Source organism: Heterocephalus glaber, unplaced genomic scaffold (genome assembly GCF_053883595.1).
Source record: "Heterocephalus glaber isolate CG9 unplaced genomic scaffold, H.glaber_assembly_v1.0 deba00000470, whole genome shotgun sequence".
Lineage (NCBI taxonomy): Eukaryota > Metazoa > Chordata > Mammalia > Rodentia > Bathyergidae > Heterocephalus > Heterocephalus glaber.
In genome coordinates this window covers 17,795,830-17,821,582 of record NW_028258145.1, presented here as the reverse complement: position 1 = coordinate 17,821,582, position 25,753 = coordinate 17,795,830, and the positions used below count along the sequence as shown (strand labels likewise).

The window sequence follows — 25,753 nt, the reverse complement described above, 5'->3', positions numbered from 1 at the left end:
AGATCCAAAGAGGTAGGGGTGGTGGGAGGGGAAGGGGAAAGGAAAGAAAGGAAAGGAAAAATTTTGAGAAAAGAAAAAAAATGGAAATAAAGTCTATGTAAATAGGGAAGGGCGCACAGACAATGGGGAAAAAATAAGAATTGAGATACATCATGTACAGGTACAAGCACCCAATGATAAATGTAAATGTATTGTATACCTAAAATGTACCAATAAAAGAATTTAAGAAAAAAAAATATCTCAGGGCCGGGGATCTAGCTCAATGGTTTCGCTGCCTGCTGCACAAGCACAAGGACCTGAGTTCGATCCCCGGTACAAAAAAAAAAAAGAAAAAAAAAAAAATCTCTTCTTGTGCATGTGGATTTGTACACTTGTTAGGAAGACTCATCCTTCTTCAGCTGAATGGCCTTGGAACCCACACTGCAAATGAATGGGGCCACATGTGTGGGTTTATTCCCCTGGTCCCAACTCTACCTCATGGGTCTGCTCTGTCCCGAGACATCCCTGCACTGGTTTTATTAGGTTACCTTTGTAGTAAAATTATATTTTTGTTTATTTGTAGTGCTAGGGACCAAACCCAGGAAGTTGTACATACTAGACAAGTTTTCTATTGGTGAGCTATGCTCCTAGCCCTCTTGGAATAAGATTTTAAAATCAGAAAGTAAGAAGTGAGTCCTCCAACTTTGACCTTTCTCAATATTGTTGAGGGTCCCTTAAGGATCCCTTAAGAATGCATATGAATTTGAAGCTTGGCCTCCCCATTTCTGCAAAAAAAAAAGAAGTCATTGGATTTTATTTCCTTTTGCCTTTTGAAACAGGATCTCACTATTTTCTTAGGCCAGCCTTAAACTCTATGTAGCCCAGGCTGGCCTCAAACTCAGAGCCAGGCATGGTGGTGCCTACCTGTAATCCCAGCCCTTGGGAGGGTGAGGCAGGAGGATCACTGCAAGTTTGAGGCCATCCTGGGCTACATAGTGAGTCAAGATCAACCTGAACTATATTACAAGACCCTGTCTCAAAAAACAAAACAAAACAGGGGCTGGGGATTTAGCGCAGTGGCACCGTGCCTGCCTCACAAGTGCAAGGTCCTGAGTTCGATCCCTGGTACCAAAACAAAACAAATCATCTTGCCTCAGCCTGAGTGCTAGGATTACAAGTGTGCACCATCACACCCAGAAGTAGTTGGAATTTTAATAGCAATTGCATTGATTACTAAATTGCTTTAGATAGTATGACCAAGTTAATGCTAAGTCTTCTAATTCAGAACATGGTATGTCTTTCCTTTGATTTAGGTCTTCCTTAATGTTTTTCAACAATGCTTTATACTTTGTAGTATGCAAATCTTTCACTTTTTTGTTTAAATGTATTCCTCGGAGCCAGGTGTGGTGGTGCATACCTGTAATCCCAGCACTGGGGAGGCCAAGGCAGGAGGATCACAGTGAGTTCGAAGCCAGCTTGGGCTACATAGTGAGTTCAAGGCCAGCCTGAACTGACCTACGTAACAAGAACCTGTCTCAAAATGAAACTAATTTATTGCTAGGTATTTTCTTCTTTTGAATGCTACTGTAAATGGAATTGTTCGTTATTGCTGCATAAAACACAGGTTGGGCTTGGGATATAGCCTGATGGTACAGCATATGCATAGCATACCTGAGGTTCAGTCCACAGTACAGATGGGAGATAGAAACATAACTCGTTTCTGTGTGTTCATCTTGTATCCCGCAATTCAGTTGAAATTATTTACTAGTTGTAGTAGTCCTTGTGATTACTTGGACTTTCTGTATTCAGGACCATGTTATCTGCAAAGAGAGAGTTTCACTTCTTCCTGTTTTATTTTGGTGGTTTTTATGGCTCTGTCTTGCTCAACTGCCCTGGTTAGAACTTTAGCACGATGATAAACAGGGCGAAGGTGAGCACCTATCTTATTCCTGTTCTTAGGATGAGAGGTTTCCGTCTTTCTCCACTGACTTAAATGGCAGCTATGGGTTTCTCACCAATGCCTGTCATGGTAATGAGAAACAGCCTTCTTTTTTTTTTTTTTTAATTCAATTATTATATTGGTACATTTTAGGTATATAACACATTTACATTTCTCATTGGGAACTTCTACCTTTACATGATGCATCTTGGTTCTTATTTTTTCCCCATTCCTAGCCCTCCCTTCACTCCCTCCACCCTTCCCTATTTACAAAGACTTTATTTTTTCTATTTCTCATAATTTTTCCTTTCCCTTCTTTCCTTTCCCCTGCCCCTCCCACTACCCCTACCCCTTTGGACCTTTTCTTCCTATTTTGCATTATTGATTATTCATTCTAATCATTGGTACATTTTAGGTATACAATATAATGACATTCATCATTGGAAATTTGCCCTTGCCCAGCCCTCCCTTCAACCCCTCCACCCCTCCCTATTTTTTTTTTTGGTACCGGGGATTGAACTCAGGTCCCTGCCCCTTCGAGGCAGGCAGCAGAACCACTGAGCTAAATCCCTAGCCCCTATCCCTCCCTATTTACAAAGATTTTGTTTCCATTTTTTCATTTTCTCATATTAATTCCATTCCCTTCTTTCCTTTCCCCTAGCCCTCCCACTTCCTTCCCCTTTGCCCCTTTTCTTCCTATTTCATATTACCTATTATACATTTAGTCCTTATTTACACTTTCAGTTTCTCACACCAGAGAAACTATTCGATATTTATACCTGTGTGTCCTATTTATTTCACTTAAGAGTATCACCTCAATATGCATCCATTTAGCTATAAATGTCTCTAATTTCTCATTTTTTATGGCTGAGTAGTACTCCATTTTATTTTAAAAACCCCACATTTTCTTTATCCAGTCTCCAGTTGGCATTTGGGCTGTTTCCAGGTTTTAGCTATCACAAACTGTGCTGCTATGAACATGGGTCCACATATATCACTGTGGTATGATTCTTTTAATTCTTTGGGGAAGATCCCCAGCAGGGGAATAGTGGGGTCAAATGGGACTTCCAGTCCTAGTTCTTTGAGGTATTTCCATACTGATTTCCACAGTGGTGAGAAACAGCCTTCTGTTCCCAGTTTTCTGACTGTTCTTGTCATGAAAGGCTGTGCTTTTTTCCCAAATGTTATTTGCCTCACTGAGATGATGAATGGCTTCTTCCCTCTGCTCTGCTAATGTGGTGGATTTGCTTCACTGTGTCTCTTACACTGAGCTACTCTTGCATTCTTGGGATAAGTCTGACTTGGTCATGGTGTTTTACTATGTCCTTGGATTTGATTTTCCTTTTTTTTGTACCGAGGATCAAACTCGGGACCTTGCACTTGCGAGGCAGGCGGGGGAACCACTGGGCTAAATCCCAGGCCCCTGATTTTCTAGCATTTTTTTAGTATTTCTGCACCTATGTTCATAAGGAATATTGGCATATAGATTTTCTTCTTGTGGTGTCTTTGATTTGTTTTGATATCAAGGTAATATTGGACTCAAGATAAATTAGGAAATGTTCTCCCTTCTATTTTTGTAAGATTTTGAGAAGGACTGGTGTTGATTTTTTCTTTAGGTATATGGTAAAAGTGACAAGTTTACTTGTTTAGTTCTGTTCAGAATTTCTACTTCTAAATCAGTTTTTGTTTTGTTTTTTGAGATAAGGTCTTGCTTTGTAGTTGAGGCTGGCCTTGAACTATGCAGCCCAGACTGGCCTCAAACTCATGGCAATCTTCCCACTTCAGCCTCCCAAGTGCTGGGATTACAGATGTGTGTCACCGTGTCTGTCCATTCTAAATCAGGTTTAGTAATTTGTGTGTTTCTAGGAATTTGCTCATTTCATCTAGATTATCTAATTTGCTGCCATCATTCTTCACAATATGCTCTTATAAACCTTTATTTCTGTAAGGTCAGAAGAATGTCCCCACTTTGATTTCTAACTTTAGTTATCTGCATCCCCTGTCTTTTGTTTTTGTCACTCTAGCTAAATGGTTTCCAGTTTTGTCAATCTTTGAAAGCACCAACTTTGTTTTCAGTGATTCTCTTTATTGTTCTCTACTGTCTGTTTTATTTATCTACACTCATTATTTAATTGCTAATTTTTCTTGAGTAGGATAATTGATTGAGGTTTTTCTCCCAAAAATCTATCTACCTTCCTGTCTGTCCATCTACATTTCAATCTATCACCTATCTATGTATCTATCTATCATCTATCATCTACTTTTTGCAGTACTAGGGATCAAAAGCAGAGCCTCAAGCATGCCGGGCCAGTGCTCTACCATGGAGCTACACCTTCAGTCAAACTTAACCGTTTTGAAGTGTAGCACTGAGTGGCATGAAGTACATTCACAATGTTATGCAGGCATCACCACCATCTATTTCCAGAAATCTTTTTGTATTTGTTGTTTGGTTGGTTGGTTTGCTTTGGCTTTTGTTTGGGGGTAGTTTTGTTTTGGGTTTTTGAGTCTGGGTCTCGGTGTGTAGCCCAGGCTGGCCTCGAATTCACAGCAATCCTCCTGCCTCAGCCTCCCAAGTGCTGGGATTGTAGGTGTGCTCCCCCATGCCTGGCACCAGAACTCTTTCATCATCTCAAACACAATCTCTGTGTCCACTAAACAACTCCCAGGCTGGGGTGCAGCTAGTGGTAAAACATTGGCCTAGCATGTGTGAGGCCTTTGGGTTGAACCCCAACACCACAAAACAACAACTCAACCTCCTTACTCTGCCCTCTCCCAGACGCTGGTGACCTCTTTTACTACTACACTTTATGTCTCTATGAATCCACTTTTCAGTGGTGGCCCAAGCTGTGCCCTGGTCCTTCCTGTGGAGGGGGACCGGGCTGTTCCCCCAAGAGAGTGCCACCAAAAGCCCGGCTGTGAGCACCGGGCAGGAGCAAGGCTCCCAAAACCTGACGCCTGGACTTCTCTGAGCTGCGGCCAAAAAGATGGGGCAGAGAACTCCTTGGAGAATTAGTGTCCAGAAAAGATGGCAGCCGGCCTCACGGCGTTCCTTCACTGCGGACACCTGGGCGTCAAGCCACTATCCTCTAACCCAGCTCCCAGAGCAGTGCTGTCCGCACAGTTGCGAGCGAGCGTCTTGAGCACGCGTGGCAGGCAGTGTGCGACTCCTGGGCCCTGAAGAAGGGATTGCGCCCCTCACCCGCGAGGAGACAGAACCCACCTCTGGCTCCCCTTGGTGGTCAGGGAGCCGCGTCCCAAGGCGGGACCTGGCCTCCGAGGCTGGCTTCTCGCCTGCCTGCCCTGTTCACATCTCGGCCATTCCATGTCCCCTCCCGCTGGCCCTGGCTCTGCCCGCGGTCCCCATCCCTAGTCACCACAAGCCAGGCTCTGAGCCCTGAACACAGCTGGGCCCTCACCTGTGATGGTGGGCCCTCAAGATGCCTCCGTTTGTGTTGGTCCTGAGAGAAGCAGGCAGCGCTGAGAGAGATCAGGAGGGAAGGGAGCACAGGCTTCCCCTGACAGCCTGGGGACGCAGGGATGCAGTCCTAGATGGCGGCATGGTGAGGTCTCCTCGCAGAGAGGCCGGGCTGAAGGCCTGGCATGGGCTGCTGGAGACCCAGAGTCTGCACTCAGATGTTTGGTTGGTTTTGGTTTTTTGAAACAGGGTCTCGCTATGTAATTCAGACTGGCCTTAAACTCACTATGTAGCCCAGGCTGGCCTTGAACTCATGGCAATCCTCCTGCCTCAGCCTCCTGAGTGCTGGGATTACAGGCCTATGCCACCACACCCGGCTGTGCACTCAGGCTTTTAAAGTGGCGCACTTGAAGGGCCCAGAGGTGGCTCAGAAGGGAAAGAGAGGGATTTGGTGGCACTGGCAAAGTCAGATGTGAGGGCAGTGGGGGGATGGCCTGCCCATCCCATCCCAGGCTCTGACAGTCCATAGGATGAAGGTGACCCAGGAGAACCCAGGGGCTGGGCAGTGTCCTAGGCTCATAGCCTGGAGCAGGGCCAGCAACTAGCACAAATCCTGATGCCTGGGGCTCAGAGAGAAGGGGCAAGAAGTGGGTAGAGAGAGACAGAGTTCTGACCCACCTAGGCTGGGCTTAAATTTGCAATCCTCCTGCCTCAGCCTCCCAGAGTGCTGGGATCACAGGAGTACTCTCCCACACCTAACTTGAATTTAAATTTTTACTTAGCAAATATTTACTATATATCAGAATGGACTTTCTATGCATTAATTCATTTAATCCTCACAACCCTCTGAGGGAGGAGGAGTGATTATTCAGAGGTTAAATGCCTTGCCCAGGGTTACCCAGGACAGAAATTCAAACGCAGTTGGTCTGACTCCAGAGTCCTTGCTCTTGAGCACCTAGAAAGGAAACAATGGCTTCTTCTTCCCAGCTGAAAATGTCTGTTATTTTTCCTGATTCGGTGGCACACACCCTTGATCCCAGCAGTCTGGGAGGCTGAGGAAGGAGAATCACAAGTTTGAACCCAGCCTGGGCAACTTAGCAATTTAGAGAGACCCTGTTTCAAAATTTTAAAAGGGGCTGGATTTGTAGTTTAGTGCAAAGGTCCTGGGTTAGATCCCTAGTAAAATAAATAAATAAACAAACAAACAAATGAGAGGGACTTGAAAATATTCAACAAGGTAAATGGCTATAAACAGGAGATGTCCCTCCAGGAGCAACACTGAGATGTCTGCATCTGTTTTTTTGTTTTGTTTTGTTTTGTTACCAGGGATTGAAGTCTGCATCTGGTTTTTGACACTCTGCAGCATAACTAGCTCTTCTTTGGAGGTTAAACTTGCACATCAGAGTGAAGACAGCCGGCCCGGGTGTTGTGAGACTGGGAAACGGTGGGCAGAGGCTTGGCCCGCGGTGCACCCGCCTGCCCCGTCTGTTAGCCGAAGGCGCCCAGGCTGGCTAGGCCAGGGAGAGGCGCCGCGCTCATGAATATTCCAGGCCAGCCACGGGGCCTCAGGAGCAGAGCCCGGTCCGAGCAGTGGGCCTGCTGGGAACCCGGGCTGGCAGGCAGCAGAGCCCATCCAGCCTCGGGGGCGGCAGTGGGAGCAGCTGCCCTGCACCCCCCAGCTGCTAATGAGCCCCGCCAGGAGGGCCGCTGTCAATCACTGGGCTGTGTAGCGGCCTGTGGAGGAGGAAGGGCTGGGGGCGAAGATGCCAGCGTGCAGGGCAGGCCTGGGGTGGCAGTGACGGAGGCCTGGCATCCCCGGGCAGGGAGTCCTGGCCTCCCAGGGCACCAGAGCCCCTCAGGATCACACTGTTCCCTCTGTGGCATTCCCAGAAAGCCCAAGCAGCCCTCCTCCCCTGGGCTGGCCCTGAGCGTGAGGTTTCTGAGGAGAGAACACAGCTGGGGGCTGAGGGCCGATCAGGCAATGCTGTCACTGAAAGGGCTGGGGACCTGGGAGGAGGCCAAAGGGACTGGACCCCAGCCCACGGGATCCAGGTCTGGAGGCCTCATTCACCAGCTCTCAGGTTCCGGTCTCTCTCTCCCTCAGTACTGGCATTTGAAACCAGGGCCTTGCACTGAGCTACATCCCCAGCTTGCCCACGCTGGTTTTCAACTTGACACCCTCTTGCCTCAGCCTTCCAATTAATTAACTGGAAGTACAGGCATGCACCACTGGGCCCTGCTCAGGAAGCTCTTTAGATCCAGCATTTCGAGGAGAGGGGAGTCTATGAGACAAGACATGAAGGCCTGGAAGGGGTGCAATGTTGCCGGCCCTCTTCAAAGCAACTCCCTGTAGCTAGAGTTGCTCAGCAAGCGCACGGCCCCCTTCCCAGGGTTCCCGGTCTCCTCCATTAGGGCGACAGCTCAGAGTCCAGCTCTGCATCACTCCAGTCAGCCAGGCGCAGGAGCCTGGACTGTACTTCCGACTCCCCAGCACCCTTCCCTCTCTGCCTGAGGATTTGTGACACTAAAAAGATGGCATCACTGTCCTTCCACCCCTGCCCTTCCTGCAGGGTGCGACAGACACAAATCACAGCCATCCATGTTCCTGCTCAAAAACTGGGAACAAAGATCAGAAGAAACTTTTTACTGGGCCACAGGAATTCCACACTCCCACCAGCTAAGTGTCACCAGTCCCTTGGTGAGGGTTCAAGGCCCAGGATGATTCTCTGTGGCTTTTGGTTGCACCCTTGGGCTGCTGGTCCTCCTGGAAGCCGTCCCCAGTGCACCGTGAAAGGTGACAAGTGTCACAACTGTTTACTTCCTCTGCCCACTTCCTACAGTGAAGATTTGGAAGAAGGTCGGAATTTTCTATTTTGTACATCTCTGTCCCTTTCAGTCCAAGCTGGCATTGTGCCTACTTATATCGTTTTCTCAAAAACTGTTTTCTGTGATTCTCACTGAGGTTCCCTTGTTGGCCAGTGATCATTCCCACAGGTCTCTAAGATTCGTCCTTCTTTACGTCAGACTCTTGCTGGGGGCCGAGGCTCATGAGAACCCTGGATGCCCCGCTGTCTCCTTAGAGAGGAGTGAGGAGACATCCTGTTCCCTGGAAAGGGTACCATGGTGACTAAAAAACGCACCTGCTCCTCAGCTTACAGTGGGGCTACTTCCCAATCAAACCATTGCAGGCTGAGAATATCCTGAGTGAAAATGCATTTAATACACCTGTTATTGTTTAGATCTAACATGGTGCCCAAAAGTCCCATAAGTTCTGCGGTGGGATTTAAGGACAGTGATTGGATCATAGGGGTGCTATATTCGCCCATGGCTTAACCCATAGAAGAATTCAGAGTTGATTGTGCTGTTGAGTGGCCTCTAATCAGAAGAGGCAGGCACTGGGGAGAGACCTGAGGGCTCTCACCTGCTCCCTGCCTCCTCCCTTCTCAGTTTCCTGCCGCCATGACCTGAGCAGCTCTCTTCTGCCAGACCCTTCCTCTGTACCCTTCCTTCCTGCCTTGGAACCAGCTATGGACTGAATCCTCTAAAACCCATGAGCCAGAATCAACCTTTCCTCCAAGTTGTAGGTGTTGGGTATTGTTGGGTGTAATGTCCCAGCCACAGGAAAGCTGCCTAATGCAAACCTGACCCATGAACATCATTGCTTAGCCTATCCCACTTTAAATGTGCTCACTTATCTTAGCCTTATATTTACCCACAGTTGGACAAAATCATCTAACAGTATTTTATACTAAAGTGTTGAATATCTGTGTGTGTGTGTGCGTGTGTGTGTGTGTGTTACTGAAATTGAACCCAGGGCCTGGAACATGCTAAGGAAGCACTGTACCACGGAGTTACAGCCTAGCCCTAAAAGTGCCAAATATCTCATGTAATTTATTGAGTACTGTACTGAAAGTGAAAAACAGAATGGCTGTCCACTTTTGTACCATTGTCAAGACAAAAATTTGAAGTCAGGGGCCATCTACATTTAATTCTTTAATTTTCCTGAGGTTTTTGTTTTTCTTTTGTTTTCTTTTTTTTTTGGAGGCAGGGTCTTGCTTTGTATCCTAGGCTGGCCTCAAACTCATGGAGGTCCTCCTGCTTCAGCATCTTGGATGTTGGCTCTACCACTGAGATGCATCTCCAGCCCCTTTTAAAATTTCAAGACAGGGTCTCCCTAAGTCATTAAGTTGCCCAAGGTGGGCTCAAACTTGTCATCCCCCTGCCTCAGCCTCCCATAGTGGTTGGATTACAGGGGTGTACCACCGTGCCTTGTATCAGCTTTTATTTTTCATTTAGAAGTCATTGATTTATTTTTTTTAGAAGTCATTGATTTAAAGAGACAAAAATCAAAATGGTGTCTTATTGTGCTTTTAATTTATGTCTCTGATTTCTAGTGAGAAACTTTTCATGTATTTATGAAGCATTCATGAGTTCTTGCTCATATAATTGCTCATTTTTCTTTCATATTTGCTCTCACCCCATTTATCTGTAATTCTTTCTAAAAAGTTTTTATTCTACCTGCAAACATTTTATTGGCTGTTTGTGCTGCAAGTTTCCTCTGTCTGAAATTCAACCAAGCAGCACTATCAGGTTATAAATTCTTAGAATTACCTTTGGAAGCTACAAGATGTGTGTTTAACCAAAATAATGTATGCAGATGGTTTTTAAAGTCTAACGATAACTAAAAATCTATCATAAAATCATTAATCTGCATCTCCCCCTTCTCCCCTCCTCAACTACTGTCAATTGATTTCATTTCTTAAAATTACCTTTTATTTCTATACTTAAAATATTCACATTCTACCATCTCTTGATAATTGGTCTTATTCATTATTCATCCATTAGTCCACTGACTTCCGTTGTGGCAGAAAAGGGCTTTTGCTTTCTTATTTTGTTTGTTTGTTTGTTGAGACAGGGTGTTGCTCTGTAATTCAGGCTGGCCTTGAACTCACGGTGATCCTCCTGCCTCAGCCTCTGAGTGCTGGGACTACCTTGGAGCACCACCACACCTGGGCACATTTTTTTTTTAACAGAACTTTTTGTTTGTTTCACTCTGCCCTGTGTTGAGCTTTCTCAGGACCTCCGCCCACATCTTCTCCTGTATCCCAGCAGCTCTGTATAGCACCCCCTGGCATGGTTTTCCACAGGCCTGAAGGCTCCCATCTGCCCCAGAGCTCCTTTCCCTGCCTTCTTGCTGCAGGAAGAAGGACTCGGCTTCCAGTTTGGCCCACGGTGGCTTTGAGGAAGGACCGCACTGTTGTCTGGCCATTGTTGGGTTCATTTTTTTACTTTGCAAGTCCAGATAGGTTTTCATATTTCGTATGCACTTAGCTGCGGTGCAGAGTGACTTCTTGGCTTAAAAAACACCAGCACCAGAACATGGTCAGCTATCTCCATGGCCTCTTCTTTTTCAATGGTGTCATTCTTTTTTAAATTAAAGAGCCAGGAACCGGGGATTTAGCTCAGTGGCATGGCACCTGCCTCACAAGCTCAAGGTCCTGAGTTCAGTCCCTGGTACCAATAAATTAATTAATTAATTAATTAATTAAATTAAAGAGCCAGGAATGTAGCTCAGTGGCACAGCGCCTGCCTGGCAAGTGGGAGGCCCTGAGTTTGATTTCTGATATCAAAAAACATTAAATACCACTGTATTATAGCCTAATGAAGGTGGTAGCTTATCTCTCGAGATTTTTTTGGTACCGGGGATTGAACTCAGGTCCTTGTGCTTGTGCAGCAGGCAGTGAAACCACTTGGCTAAATCCCCGGCCTCTTGAGATATTAGTTACAATTTTTGTTGAGTTTTCGGCTCAGCCCTCTTCAACTTAGTATTATCCCCACACACACATTTTATTTTTGAGACAGAGTCTCTCTATGTTACCCAGGCTGGCCCTGAGCTCGGGATTCTCCTGCCTCAGCCTCCTGAGCAGCTGGGATTACATGTAGCTAACATCACACCTGGCTCCCTAAAAATAGGCTTTAAATCGTTATCTGGAGCCTCAGGTCACCTCAGCAGAGTCACCTGGAATGATTCAGTGTCCATAATGAGCCCCTGAGGAGCTTCTAAAATTTGGAACACTTGCCCATGCCTCAGGTGAACTGACCCATGGGCTGCTGAGAAATGCAGGTCTCAGAGGCCCTTCGGGACAGGCTTACCCAGTGGCTCCCCGGGGAAGGGGGCTGCCCCTGGGGGCCCCAGGAATTAAGTCAGATTATAGTTCTAGCTTATCTCACACCTGCAATTCCTGTCATCCTTCTGGGCCTGTGTTCTGGGCTGCAAAGCAGAGATGGTACCTCCCCACTCCCCTCACCCCACGTGAGTCAGCTGAGGATGAGGATGACTGAGGAAATCCTAGTGAGCCCCTCAGCTACCAGCAGATGGGTACAGACAGAAAGCATGGTATGTAGTACACATAGTGGAGTACTATTCTGCCATGAAGATGGATCGATTTGAGCCTTCTGTAGGAAAATGGATGCACCTTGAAACCATAATGTTAAGTGAAACAAATCAGACACAAGCTTAAATATCATATTTCTCATATAAGAGAAACCAATTAAATAAATGAAAGAGCAAAATAAAAGATAACAGGAAAAAGGGAGGACCAAGAGGTGGGGGGAGGCAGAGAGGAGGGTGGAGACGTAGAGAGGATGAGGGTGTGTGCTGTAAGCATGCCGGTTCCCCACGAGGAGCGCGATCGTCACGCCCCGCAAACACTCCCAATACAGAGAGACCAGTGGGCCAGGCCTCCCCGTGTGGGCGGTGACGCCCGCTGCTTGTTACCCCGGGTCTGTACCGGGTCCGCGGCGGCCCCGAGATGCTCCGGAGGCGCTGAGCAGAGAGTCGAGTCCCGTTAGAGCCCCGCGCCACGTCAGGACCGGCTCCAAGTCGAGGGGCACAGGCTGCAGGGTCTTGAGCTGCTTCCTCCGTGACTCCCTTTTGCAGCCTGGCTGAGCCCAGGGCTCAGTGACCTAGGAGCTCCAGGGCTGCGGGGGACCTGAGGATCCTGGGCTAGAGGCCCGGACCGGCCGGGGTCCCCCTTGGCAGTTCTGGGCTCCGCATCTCTGCTCTCCCCAGCCCGCTGGCGGCGGGGAACACAGCTGTGCACTGCCGGGCAGCCCCGCTGATCGCTGCAGCCTTCTGGGAGCCGCAGCTGCAGGTGGGCTGGGTTCGCCCTGCTGGGGGAGCTTAGCATGAGGCATCTGCTGGCCTTGGGAGGGAGGGCTGCTAGCTGACTGGGGCTGGGTTTTTAAAAACGCATTTAAAAAGAAAGAGGGCCAGGGATTTAGCTCAGTGGCGCAGCCGTCCCTGCCTTACAAGTGCAAGGTCCTGAGTTCGATCTCCAGTATGGCAAAAAAAAAAAAAAAAAAGGTGGTAATGTATGCCTGGGAGGCTGAGGCACGAGGATCACTGCAAGTTTGAGGCCAGCCTGGACTACATAGCGAGGCCCTGTTAAAACAATCCAGCAAAGGATAGGGGGTCCAGAGACGCGACCAGGCCGAAGACGGGATCTGACAAGATGGCCGGGCTGCCCCGAAGGATCATCAAGGAAACCCAGCGTTTGCTGGCAGAACCAGTTCCTGGCATTAAAGCAGAACCAGATGAGAGCAACACCTGTTATTTTCATGTGGTCATTGCTGGCCCCCAGGATTCCCCCTTTGAGGGAGGGACTTTTAAACTTGAACTATTTCATCCAGAAGAATACACAATGGCAGCACCTAAAGTACATTTCATGACCAAAATTTATCATCCTAATGTAGACAAGTTGGGAAGAATATGTTTAGATAGTTTGAAAGATAAATGGTCCCCAGCACTGCAGATCTGCACAGTTCTGCTCTTGATCCAGGCTTTGTTAAGTGCCCCTGATCCAGACGACCCACCAGCAAACGATGTAGCCAAGCAGTGGAAGACCAGTGAAGCCCAAGCTGTAGAAACAGCTAGAGCATGGATTAGGCTATGAGCCATGAATAATATTTAAGTCTATCCGATCATCAAGTTTGTGTCACTTCTGTTCTGCCAAGACTTCTTCCTTTTTTGTTTGCATTTAATGGACATGGTCTTAGAAACATTACAGAATAAAAGCCCAGACATTTTCAGTCCTTTGGTGATTAAATGCACATTAAAAAATCTATGTCTTGTCCTGATTCACTGTTGTAAAGCATGAGCAGAGGCTAAAAGTATCATCAGGATTGTTGTGGAACGTTTAAAAACAGCGGCCATCTGCTTTTATTCATTTCCCCCATCATGGTTTAAGTATAAAGCACAGTGAATGAAGGTAGTTGTCAGGGTTAGCTGGAGGGGTATGGGTATTCTTTATTTTATTTTTTGAGGGGAAAAGTAGTTTCAAAATTTTATGGGCTCCTTTCCCCCCCTTTTATGGTGATCTAATTGCATTGGTTAGAAAGCAGCCAACCAATTCTCTAGAATACGCTCTCTAGTCAAGTCTAACTTTATTTAGACGATATAGATGGACAAGCTGATTGAACCAAAATGGGAACATTAACAAACATCACAGCCCTCACTAATAGCATTGTGACTTTGCTGTCAAGTGTAGATTCCCCCCTTCAAAAAAAGCTTGTGACCATTTTGTATAGCTTGTCTGGAAACTTCTGTGAATCTTATGTTATAGTAAAATATTTTTTGTTATTCTAAAAAAAAAGAAAGAAAAGAATAGGGGGGTTGACTTCTTTAAAGTAACACATGGTCATTATGAACCACTTCAAAAATACAGAAAAGGCAAGAAAAAAAAAGAACTGAAAATCATATGTGATACCATCAGTCAGTAATAGTTTCTGTTGGCATTTTTACTTTTGATTTTTTTTTTATGAGACAAGGTCTCACTATATAGTCCAGTTCGGCCTTAAACTTGAACTCAGGGCAATCCTCCTGCCTCAGCCTCTGGAGTGCTAGCGTTACATGTGTGTGCCACCATGGCTGGCCTCTGTTGACATTTTGGAATAGAGTCCTGCATCGTCGACAGGGTCCATACTGAGAAATGTGTCATTGATTGGCTTGTTACTGTGCGATCATTGTTGAGTGTACCTACACACTCCGAGGTGGCCCTGACGTTCGTCACCAGGCGATGCACCCTTGTGGGTCACTGTCCCACATGACTGTGTGGTCTGTTGTTCACCAAAATGTCATTAAGTGGCAAACGACTGTGTTTCCAAGCATCTGGATTTGTCATGACCCTGTCGGCTGTTGAGTGTTCCCTTCAGGGCAGACAAAAGTTGAGCCTTGTTCCTGACCTCAGGAGACCCACAAAGCACCCCTCTGTGCTCCTCCCACCGCCTCCTGTGATTCTGGCCCAAGATGACACTCAAAGGCGTTGACTTCAAGGCCCAGTCTGTCCAGCTCCTGGATTGCCCCCTAATCTCTGGCAATGGTGGGTGTGCATATAGCTTGAGTTATAGGAGTCATCTTTGAAGAGAGAGTTGAAGATCCTTTTTTGCATAACATCTCCTGATTTTCCCCCTCAAATTGTTAAAACATTAGTAATCCCACTAAGCTCTGGTAGCAAACCGAAGGATGATACCATTTCTTCACAAATCACATTTAATGGATGGATGCCTGGATGGATGGATGGATATTTAATGGTACCAGGGACTGAAAATGAGGCCTTCACACTGAGCTACAGCCCCAGCCCTTTTAAAAATATTTTGAAACAGGATCTTGCTAAGTCACCGAGTTGCCCAACCTGAGTTTGAACTTGTGATCCTCCTGCCTCAGCCTCCCAGAGCAATGGGATTACAGGTATGTGCAGGACACCCAGCCACACTGACATTTTAAAATAATATTTACAAATATGTACATTCACATAGAGATTTTAAACGTTCGAATGCTTACATTCAGTAACTCACTTCAAGGAACCTATCCTAAGGGGATAGAGAGGAAGTAGGTTTATTTACCAGAATATTCGTTGCAGCCCTATTCAGAGCTATGAAAACTGTTGTGGAAAATAACTTGAACGTGTGACGTGCAACTTCAGAAAATTATGCCGGCGCTAAGTGTCATGTTAGGAAGCCTATTTAATGGCACACAAAAACGTTTCCAGTATATGTAAAGGAAAATAACATAAGGTATGATTTGCTTTGGTAGAGTTTGGAAAATAAGTCCATATGAATTAAACAAAAGTTAGATCTTGTTTTCTAGTAATGTGAAAAGAAGCGGAGCAGGGGAGGAGGCCGGGTCTCCCAGTGCGCAAGGCTGTGTGGTCCTGAAGCGCTGAGCCGCATCCGAGATCCAAAGCGCCAAGCCAGTGTGCGAGGAGCGGCACCTCCGCGGGTCACAGCCAGGGACGCTGCCGGGCCGCTACTCGCCCAGGTTCTCGGTGGCCTGAACAAACTGAGTAGGACACCAAAGGGAGCAGAAAGAGAGCAGGGTTTTACCAAAGTGAAAGTTGGCTCCACGGGGTGGCAGCACCCCACGAAAGCCCGGGGCTGCGGGCGGGGAGCGCTGGGTGTGGGTGGCTGCAGGGTCTCTGACTTTATGGCCCTCAGGGGAGCCGTCTTGAGGTCCACTGCGGAGCTGGCGGGGCGGGGCGGGTCCTCAGATGTGGGTGGAACAGCCCACCCAGCTCTTAGAACTCAAACTCAATAACGGAGAAGAAGAACGTATAGACAACTCACTAAAAATTGCCGTTTAAAAATGGGCAAAGCACAACACTGTAAATATATTTAACACTACTGAATTGTACACTTAAAATAATGAACATAGTAAATTTTATGTGTATTGCACTGCAATTTATAATTGCTTTTGTTTTTGTTTTGTTTTTCTTTTTGAGACAGGGTCTTGCTATGTAGTTCAGCCTGGCTTTGAACTCACTATGTACCCCAACCTGGCCTCAAATTCACACTGATCCTTCTGCTTCAGCCTCCCCAGTGCTGGGATTACAGGCATGCACCACTAAGCCAGGCTAAAAATGTTTTCATAGGCAAAGGTTTGGAGACGACATTTCTTCATATAGAAATGACCAAGAAGCACATGAAAAGATACTGACATGGTTAGTTATCAGGGAAATCCAAGCCCAAACCACAGGGAGCTACCACTTCACACCCACTAATAGAACTGTACTAGAAAGACAAATAGTGGCCCTGTGGTTAGAGAGAAATCGGATACTGCTGGTGGCAATGAAAATGGCACAACCAAAAAGCCTGTCACTTCCTGAAATGACTGAACATAAAGATAACACATGAGCTGGGTGTGGTGGCACACACCTGCCACCCCAGTATTCTGAGAAGCTGAGGCAGGAGGATTGCCATGAATGTGAGGCCAACCTGGGCTACATAGAGATCCTGTTTCAAGAAAATAAAACGAATGAATAAACCAAAAAAAAAAGTCCAGGGCTGGGGATTTAGCTCAGTGGTTCTACCTCCTGCCTCAAAAGCACAAGGACTGGAGTTCAGTCCCCAGTACCAAAAAAAAAAAGTCCACATGAAACTGTTACACAAATATTTATAGCAAAAGTATTCATAATAGCCAAAATGTACAAATAACTGTCTACTTCATGAATCTATAATCAAAATGTGGTATGGTAAATACACATGATGGAATTTTGCATGGCTGTAGAAGGAAGTATCCATGCTACCACATGCATGAACCTGAAATCATGATGTTAAATGAAAGAAAGCAGTCATAAGAGGCCACATATTCTGATTCCACTTAGGAGATTAGTGGTGTCTTGGGCTGGGGGTGGGGGAGGAAGACCATAGCTAGAGGCATGGGGTTTGCTTGTGAGGTGATAAATGTTCTAAAATTGGCTGTGGTGATGGGTGCACTGCCTGCCGATGTACTAGAAGCCATTGAATTATACATTTTCAGTAGGTGAAGTATATGGTATGTGAAGTATATTTTGGTAAAGGTGTTTTAAAATATTGTGAGGGCCAGGGGTGTAACAGTGGTAGAGCACTTGCCTGGCATCCACAAGGACCTGGGTTCAATCCCCAGGACAGCAAAAAAAAGAAAGAAAGAAAGAAAGAAAGAAGTAGGTTAAACTTAACTGTTTAAATTGTTTTTCAAGAAATTTTGGTTAGAGTTGGGCCCGTAGCTTAGTGGTAGAGCACTTGCCTCTAACCAAAAAGAACAAAAAACAACAACAAAAAAGTGCAGCCAGAAAGTTACTTTCTTTTAGTTTGTAATGGGGAAAAAGCATGCACAACATGCCGTGCTTCACTAGCATCCTGTAGAATAGAAATTTGTGCTAATTATTTTTTTATGGTGTGGAGAATCAAACCCAGAACCTCATACATGCTAGGCAAGAGCTATGCCGTGGAGCTACGTCCTCAGCCCCTCATAAAAAGACTTGAGATCCTCTTGGATAATGCAAAATAATCAAGGAAGATATTTTTAATGAATATTTTACCTGCAATACTGATTTGCATTGATATCCATGTGGGTTGGGGGAACCACACAAAAATAATGTGCTGAGTTAGCTAAAATGCACAAACCACCTCAGCACTGTCTATTTAAAATGGCATTGCTTATAATTATTGGTTATATCTGTCTTACTAATCATGGAACATAGGCTGCAGGTATAATTTTTATGCAGGTTCTCTGAGATCTAAAAATCATTTCATGAGATGCTTTGTAGGCTGACCATGGTGGTATGCATCCAGCATTTGGGAGGCTGAGGAAGGAGAGTAGCAAATTTGAGGCCAACCTTGGAAATTTAGCAACAGCCTGTCTCAAAAAAAAAAAAAAGGGCTCTTCTGAAGTTAAAAAAATTTTTTTTTTACTCTAGTTAGGCCTGGTGGTATACACCTGTAATCCCAACACTTGGGAGGCTGAGGCAGGAAGATTGCCAGGAGTTTGAGGTCAGCCTCGGCTACATAGTGAGTTCAGGGCCAGGGTGAACTACATAGCAAGACCCTGTCTCAAAAAGGAAAAAAAAAACCAACTTAAATTGTGGTGGAATTCGAAGCCAGCCTGGAATATATGGAGAGATCCTGTATCAAAAACTAAAAGAAGGGGCCGGGGATTTAGCTCAGTGGTTCCACCGCCTGTCTAGAAAGCACAAGGTCCTGAGTTCAATCCCCAGTACCAAAAAAAAAAAAAAAAAACTAAAAGAAGGTGGGCTGGGGATTTAACTCAGTGGTTTCACTGCCTGCTGCACAAGCGCAAGGACCTGAGTTCGATCCCCGGTACCAAAAAAAATCACTACTGAAAAACTAAAAGAAGGAGAAAGGGGGGGGAAGGATTCCTCTATGGGTAACCATTTATACTTTAATTGCTTCTTAATGAAAGTCTAAGCAAATATGTTTATATGTTCATATTTCCACACTTTCCTTCTTACCCAAAGGGGCATACCCGGTACCTTGTTTTTCCCCATTTATCAGTTTACCCTGGAATCTCTTAATAGGCGTTCTTCTCATTGCTTTTCTTAGCTATATAGTACTCCACTATACAGAGAAACCATTCAGCCAGTCATGGCTCATTTATACAGTCTTCTGTAGTTTTGCCAGTGAGTCATGGTGATAGATTCTTAGAAGTAGGATTGCTAAATCAAAGCATAATTGCAGGTTCACTTTTGCTAAATATTGCCAAATCGATTCCATAAAGATGGTATCATTTTACATTCCGTGAACAATGAATGAGAGCCTGCATCCCCAAATCTCATAATCAGAGCGGCTGTCAGACATTTGGAGTCTCACCAATCTGATAGGAGAGGCGCATTATCTCAGGGCAATTTTAATTTGCACTTCCTTTATGAGGAAAAAAGTTGAGCAATTTTCCCATTTCCCTTTCTATTCTCTATGTTCAGGAGCTCTTCATATACTAGGAGTATCAGCACTTGCCACAGTGTGTCATCAGTTCTTTATCGAAGTTGTTTCTAAAAATTTATCTCCTCTCCTCTCCCCTCCCCTCCCTTCCCTCTCCTCCCCTGCAAAAGCTTGTTCACATTCATATCATGTAAGTCACCAATCTTTTCTACCATTTGTTCTGATTTTTAAAGCTGTCAGTGCCACTCTTAGGTTATAAGAACATTCACAAGTCGGGCTCTGGGAGGCTGAGGCAGGAGGACTGCAAGTTCAAATCCAGCCCGGGTAACTCAGCAAGACTCTGGAACAAAATAAAAAATTTCAAAAGGGCTGGGATGGACCTTAGTGTGAAGGCCCTAGGTTCAATCCCTAGTTCTGGAAGAGGAAGAGGAAGAGAGAGGGGGAGAAGGAGGAGGAAGAGGAGGAGGGGAAGGGAAGGAATTGAGATTAATTCACTCACTTTTCTATTTAGTATTTGTATACTGTCCTTTTTCACATTAGATCCCTTGCTCATTCATCAGTATCCTGATATTTGAGATTTGATCTGATGTAATCTTTTTCCATACTCGTACACAGCTGTTTCCATGCAATTTATTTAAATGTTTTTCTTTTCCCCACAGCTGTAAGATGGATCCCTTATCACAGACCACATTTCCTTTGGTTCTCAGGCCTCTTTCTAGATTCTACTTTCAGTTCCATTGGTCTGTCTACTTACATGTCAATAACGCTAAACTCTTTTAATTACAGAAATTGTGCAATGACCTAATGTCTTAGAGACTAGTATCTACAAGTCTATTAAAGAATTTTACTAGGTATTCTTGCCGGTTTATTCTTCCAGAGGAACTTTATATAACAAATGTGCAGCTCTATAGAGCAAACAACTAAACCCTGATGATGACTTGCAGTAAGATCACGATTAGCTTTCATGTAGGCAGAACTGGCATCTTTCGGTAGAGTCTCCCTGCAGAGAACATGACCTTCTGCCTGGTTAGGCCCACTTCTGCGTCATGCATGTGTGTGTCATGGGTTTTCTTTAGTGCACGTCTGCAGTCCATAGGACGACAGACCTTGCGTGGCGCTGGCAAATGTGCATGACACACCCTCATTCCTTTCTTCATCCCTGTCCCTCCCCTCCCTCCACCTCCCTCCATCTCCCTCCATCTCTTGATCTGTCTTACATTTCCTATTATCTCTCTTTTATTTTGCTCATTATTTTTACTTTGGGCTTCTCACGTAAGAGAAACCATGAGATATTTAAGCTTGATTTATTTCACTTACCATTATGGTTTCCAGGTGCACCTACTTTCCTACAAATGAGTCAATATAAGCTGTGCACATTTCTTTTTGATCTATGCTAAATATTTTACTGTTTTGTTGCTATTTCAAATTGATCTTCTTTTTCATTATATTTTCTAATTACTTACTACTTATATATGAAGGATATTACTTTCTACATGCTGATTGGGTTTTGGGGGACTGAGGACCCTGCCACTGAGCAAAGCTCAAACTAGCAATTCTCCTGCCTCAGCCTTCTAGAGTGCTGGGATTGTAGGAGTATGCCACCACGCCCAGTTTACATGTTGATTTTTTGATCCTGGTACTTTACTAAATTTGCTTATTGTTTTGATAGTTTCCTTTTCAGTTCTTTTGGGTGTTCCACACAAGCAATTATGTTATCTACAATAGAGGTCATTTTATCTCTTTCTTTTCAGTTATGATGTTTCTCATCTAACATGCTTTTTCTTGTACAGTTTGTTTGGCTTCACTTCCAAAGTGATGTTAAATCATAGTGGAGAAAGCAGGCTTTATCCCTGACGTTTGCCTTTCTACATTCGTTAAGATAAGATGCTAACTGTTGGCAAATTTTATATACATAATCAGATGTGAATGGTGTTGATGCCTTCTGACATGATCTTGTTGTGTGCCCTGTAAGCAGGCAAAGGGTGCATGCAGGGAAGAGGGGGGCAGTTTGCTACCGGAAGCCAGTGCAAGGCTGCGATGACAAATCGCTCTATCCAAGGGCCCTTGGAGTTCTCTGCCAGGAGACAGAACCCTGGCTGCGATCCAGGCACCTCGCACTTCCGCCCGCACATTGTCCAGATGCTGAGCTCCTACCGGCTCAAGAGCTGGCTCCGGGAGACCCTGGGTAGATAATAACATTCATTGTCTCAGTTTTCCAGGGTCAGGAAGGCACGAGGGGCTCCGCTGGGTGGTTAGGCTCAGCATTTCTAATGCGGCTGTGGTTCGGATGTCTCGGGATCCTCCAATCCTCCGGTTCTCCGAGGACTTCAGTGGGGCTAAAGAATTTACATCCAAGATGACTCTTTTGCGTGGCTGCTGGTAGGGAGCCTCCATCCCTCATCTCATGGACCAGCCCCTTGATGGCTTGAGCATCCTCACATGACAGCTAAAGCCCCCCAAGCATGTCCCTCATCCATGAGAGTAGGGAAATTAGGCCCCACTGCTTGAAGGGAGCAACATCAAAGAATTTGTGGATCTGTTTTACATCCAGAAAGCTATCATAAATAGACCACATATAGATCTTGAGTAGCTGAGCACTTGAAGAACATCACATTGGTCCCTTACGTCAGTAACATCATGTAATTGGAGCACATGAGCAAGAAGTGTCAAGTGTGCTGAAGCCTTTAAGACACATGCTCTCCAGAGAATGGGAGGTGAGGCCTGGGAAGGTTCTGGAACCAAGTATGACAGCTCAGTGGTTAGGAATCTCCTGAGGAAGAAGCACAATTCTTGGAAACCTCTTTGGTTCTGGAGTTTGTATGCCTCATGCTGGTTTGTTCAGTAGATCACATGAAATATTTATTTGTTTGTTTGTTTGAAACAGGGTCTCAATCTGGCCTTGAACTCACTATGTAGTCCAGGCTGGCCTTAGACTCATGGTGATCCTCCTGCCTTAGGCTCCTGAGTGTTGGGGTGACAGGCATGTGTTACCATGGCATCTGAAAATTTTGAATCAGACCCAGAGCAAAAACAGGCTCTGCAAATGGTTCATGCTGCATTACAAGCAACCCTAGGACTTAGGGCAGGTGGCCCAGGATGCTTTGTGATATTAGAGGCTTGTACACAGAAAAAAGTCTTGTGAGAAATGTCTGACAAACCCCAGACAGCTACACATCATTCTATAAACAGTTCTTGACATACTCTTGGGCCACATTAGAGATGGAGCAGCTGACTATGGGATATCAAGTGACCATGTGGTCAGAGATCCCCAACATGAGCAAGTCAAAATCAGTGGGAAGCAGCAATCCATTTTACAACTATAATAGTAATCAGGCATGGTGGTGCATACATGTAACCCTAGCTACTCAGAAGGCTGAGGGAGAGGATCACAAGTTCAAGTCTGCCCTGGACAATTTAGTGAGTTCAGGCCTGGACTATGCAGTGAGACCCAGACAAAAAAACTAAACAAAACAAGAGTCTGCAAACTTTTTCAATAAAGGGTCAGAGCAAACATTTTAGACTCATAGGTCATATGGTTTCTGGTATGACTACACAACTCTGCTGTTGTATAGATGCAATGAGATTCAATCTATAAATAAATGACCATGACTGTGTTTCCATAAAACTTTATTCGCAAAACAGCAGTGAGTGGATTTGGCCTATAGGCTTTTGTCTGCCAACTCCTGGTATCTACAGGTGGATCTAAGGAGGTGAGCAAACATGTGGACATATTCGTTCTGCCTTTCATTGTTCACTTGAGACCATCCATCCCCAGAAAAGGGACTGGACAACTAGTTGGACAGACTAACTCAGCCAGTTGGTGTCAGCAGCATCTGTTAGCACCCACCCCAATGCTGGCACAGTCAGCTCACGAAGAGTCATTGCAGTGGGACTGTGGGGCCCAAAGCCTGTGTTCTTCCTCACCAGGGATGATGTAGCTGCTGCCACAATGTCCAACCTGCCAGCAGCAGAGACCAAAGTGGAGTCCCCAGCCCAGTGTCATTCATTTCTCAGGGAGACCAGCCCAACCACTTGGTGCCAAGATGACTACTGGGTTTTTTCCACTCTGGAAGAAGCCTGGCTTCAACACGATGGAAATAAACACATGTTCTAGACATTCTTATCTTTTCTGCCTGCAGAGCCCTGCACAGCACTCTGATTGAGGAAGCGCAGATTGATCTACCAGCATAGAATTCTGCCCAACTTGCTTCTGACCAAGAAACCCAATTCACACCAAGAGAGGGTGGAGATGCCCACGTGACAGTGGGATCCACTAGTCTACCATGTGCCATACCACCTGGAAGCTTCCAGACTATAAAGTGATGGAACAGCCTTCCAAAGCTGTGGCTGAGGTACCGGCCTAGAGGTGATACTGAACAAGGAAAGAGCATTGTTCTCCAGGATGCAATATGCACCCTAAACCAATGACACTGTACGGCATGGTGCCCCCAGTGGACAGACTATGTGAGTCTGGGAGCTGAAGAATGTAAGCATGAATGCCCCACTTGCTGTCATTCTATTGATCCACTTGGGGAATTTGTGTTTCCCATCCCTTCAGTTTTAAGGTCTAGTGACCCTGCTTCCCAGAGAATGCCAGGGGACATAGTAAGAGTCCCCTGCAGCTGTCGCCCCATCACTTTCAGCTCCTTGTGCCAAGAGACTAGCAGTAAACATCCTGTCGTGGTTAATTAACAGATCCTTATTACCAGAGAGTGATAGGGTTGCTGCTGATCAATAGCAATCAGAGAGGATGCATTTCACTCCCAGGTGGTCTACTGAGAAATGTCTTGGTCCTTCCGGCCCAGCTTTTATGGTAAATGGATGAGAGAAACAGCCACAGTCTAAGAGGAGCATGCTGACCACAATGCAGGCCACCCATTCGTTGAAGTCTGGGCCACTCATTGGACAAACCATCTGGACCAGCAGAGGCACTAGTACAGGGCCAGAGAAGTCTAGAATCCCGGACCAGAGTGCATATGAGAGGAGGGAGATTGTGCTCAAGACAAGGAGACACAGCAGGGGCTGAGGTTTGTCCCAATAACCTTTCTCTCAGAATTTTCCCAGGAAAGAAGATCGTTCAGAATCTTGGAGCTGTTCCCAGATGGAATGAATTCACTGTACGAAGAAAACAGATCCAAGTGGTGCAAGGGATAAACTGTGGGCGCTGTGGTTAGCCACACAGAACTCCCCCTTAGGACAGAGGGACGAATTTCCCCGGCTGCTAGGAGTATTGGCTGCCAATGGCTCAGCCGCTGAATCCTTCCCTAGGAACTGCTATGGGCAAAGGAGAGGTTCCTTGCCCAAGGTTTTGTCCCCATTTTGGTGGCAGTCCATATCCGGTGACTAATCAGCATAGGACAAAAAGGTCTGGCCCCCTTGCCTCAGTGTGGGCAAATCTAAAGGAATGTTCCAGCTCTACAGCTCCCCATGGGAGAGATTGTTTTTTGCAACTGCTCCACATTCAGCTTTTCCTTCTTCCCAATCCACACGCACGCTCACATGCACATGCACGTGCACAGACACGTACACATGCACGCATATACTGGAAAGTAAAAGTTCCACTATTAGTTTGTGTTCATCTCCAGAAAGCAGCACAGCTCACTGCTTCAGGTTTTTTTTTTCAGCACTTGGGATCAAACTCAGGACCTTGCACTTGCAAAGCATGCATGGCACCCCTGAGGTAAATCCCCAGCCCCTCAGAGTTATTTTTTAGATGGCTAATATATCTTTCATAATTTAAAAACAACAAATTAATACCATTTTAAAAATGGAAGGTGAAAACCTTCCAGGCATGGTAGCACAGGTCAGTAATCTTAGCACTCGGGAGGCTGAGACAGGAGGATGATGAGTTTGAGACCAGCCTGGGTACATAGTGAATTCAAGGCCAGGCTGGACTACACATTGAGACCCTATCTCAATCATTCCATCACCCAAGAAACCAAAGGTGACAAGACATAGGCCTGGAAATTTAATGCCAGAATTTAGATAATCTTAGGGTAAAAGCTAACTCTATCAAACTCTGTGTGTGTGCATAAGGTGTGTCCCACTTCAAAATACTGTAGCACTTTTATATTTAAACTGTGATTAGAGGAAGAGGCTAGAGTGCCATCTCCTGTTTCAAAGTCACAAAGAGAAAGTAAAGCAAATGTAATTTTTCCAAGAACAATAACACAGAATGGTTAGAAGCCAGAAAACTCACAGTAAACTAAGAAGGCAAGTTGATTTGCCAGGGAGAAATAGTAAGTAATAAGTAAGTAAAACATTCAGATGAATTGTCATCTCCTCTATCAAAGAGCATGTTCCAATTTCACCCGCGGGGACATGTGTCCTTTCCAGCTGCTCTGTATAATCAAGGCCAAACAGGGTGTCTTGTGGTTCTGTTTTCCTGCTCATACACGAGAAAATCAAGGCTTCAAGTCCTGGAGTTGAGTTGTCCCAAGTCACAGCAATTATCAGACGCAGATTTTAACTCAAATCCTCATGTTTTTCTACTTACCATGTTCTCCATATTTACAGCAACAGGAAAGATGGGTTTATTGCACAACTTTATTTTTTAAATTCAAAGAATGCTTAATAACCATTTATTGGGATGATTCAGTGTGATTTTTATAGATGGGAAAATCCTTTAACTCATGGAATAAGTAGGCTGTGTATCCTCATTCAAATCTTTTTTTGGCGGGTGTACTGGGGATCGAACTCGGAATCTT

The 25,753-nt window shown here is 45.5% G+C and overlaps 1 protein-coding gene across 1 annotated transcript; it reads left to right on the top strand.

Moving 5' to 3' along the window:
* Positions 1-12,847: 12,847 nt before the first annotated feature.
* Positions 12,848-13,306, top strand: LOC101709355 (ubiquitin-conjugating enzyme E2 N). The gene is given in 1 exon segment (XM_013072099.3): positions 12,848-13,306. A coding segment is annotated over 1 exon segment (459 nt).
* The last annotated feature ends 12,447 nt before the right edge of the window (positions 13,307-25,753 follow it).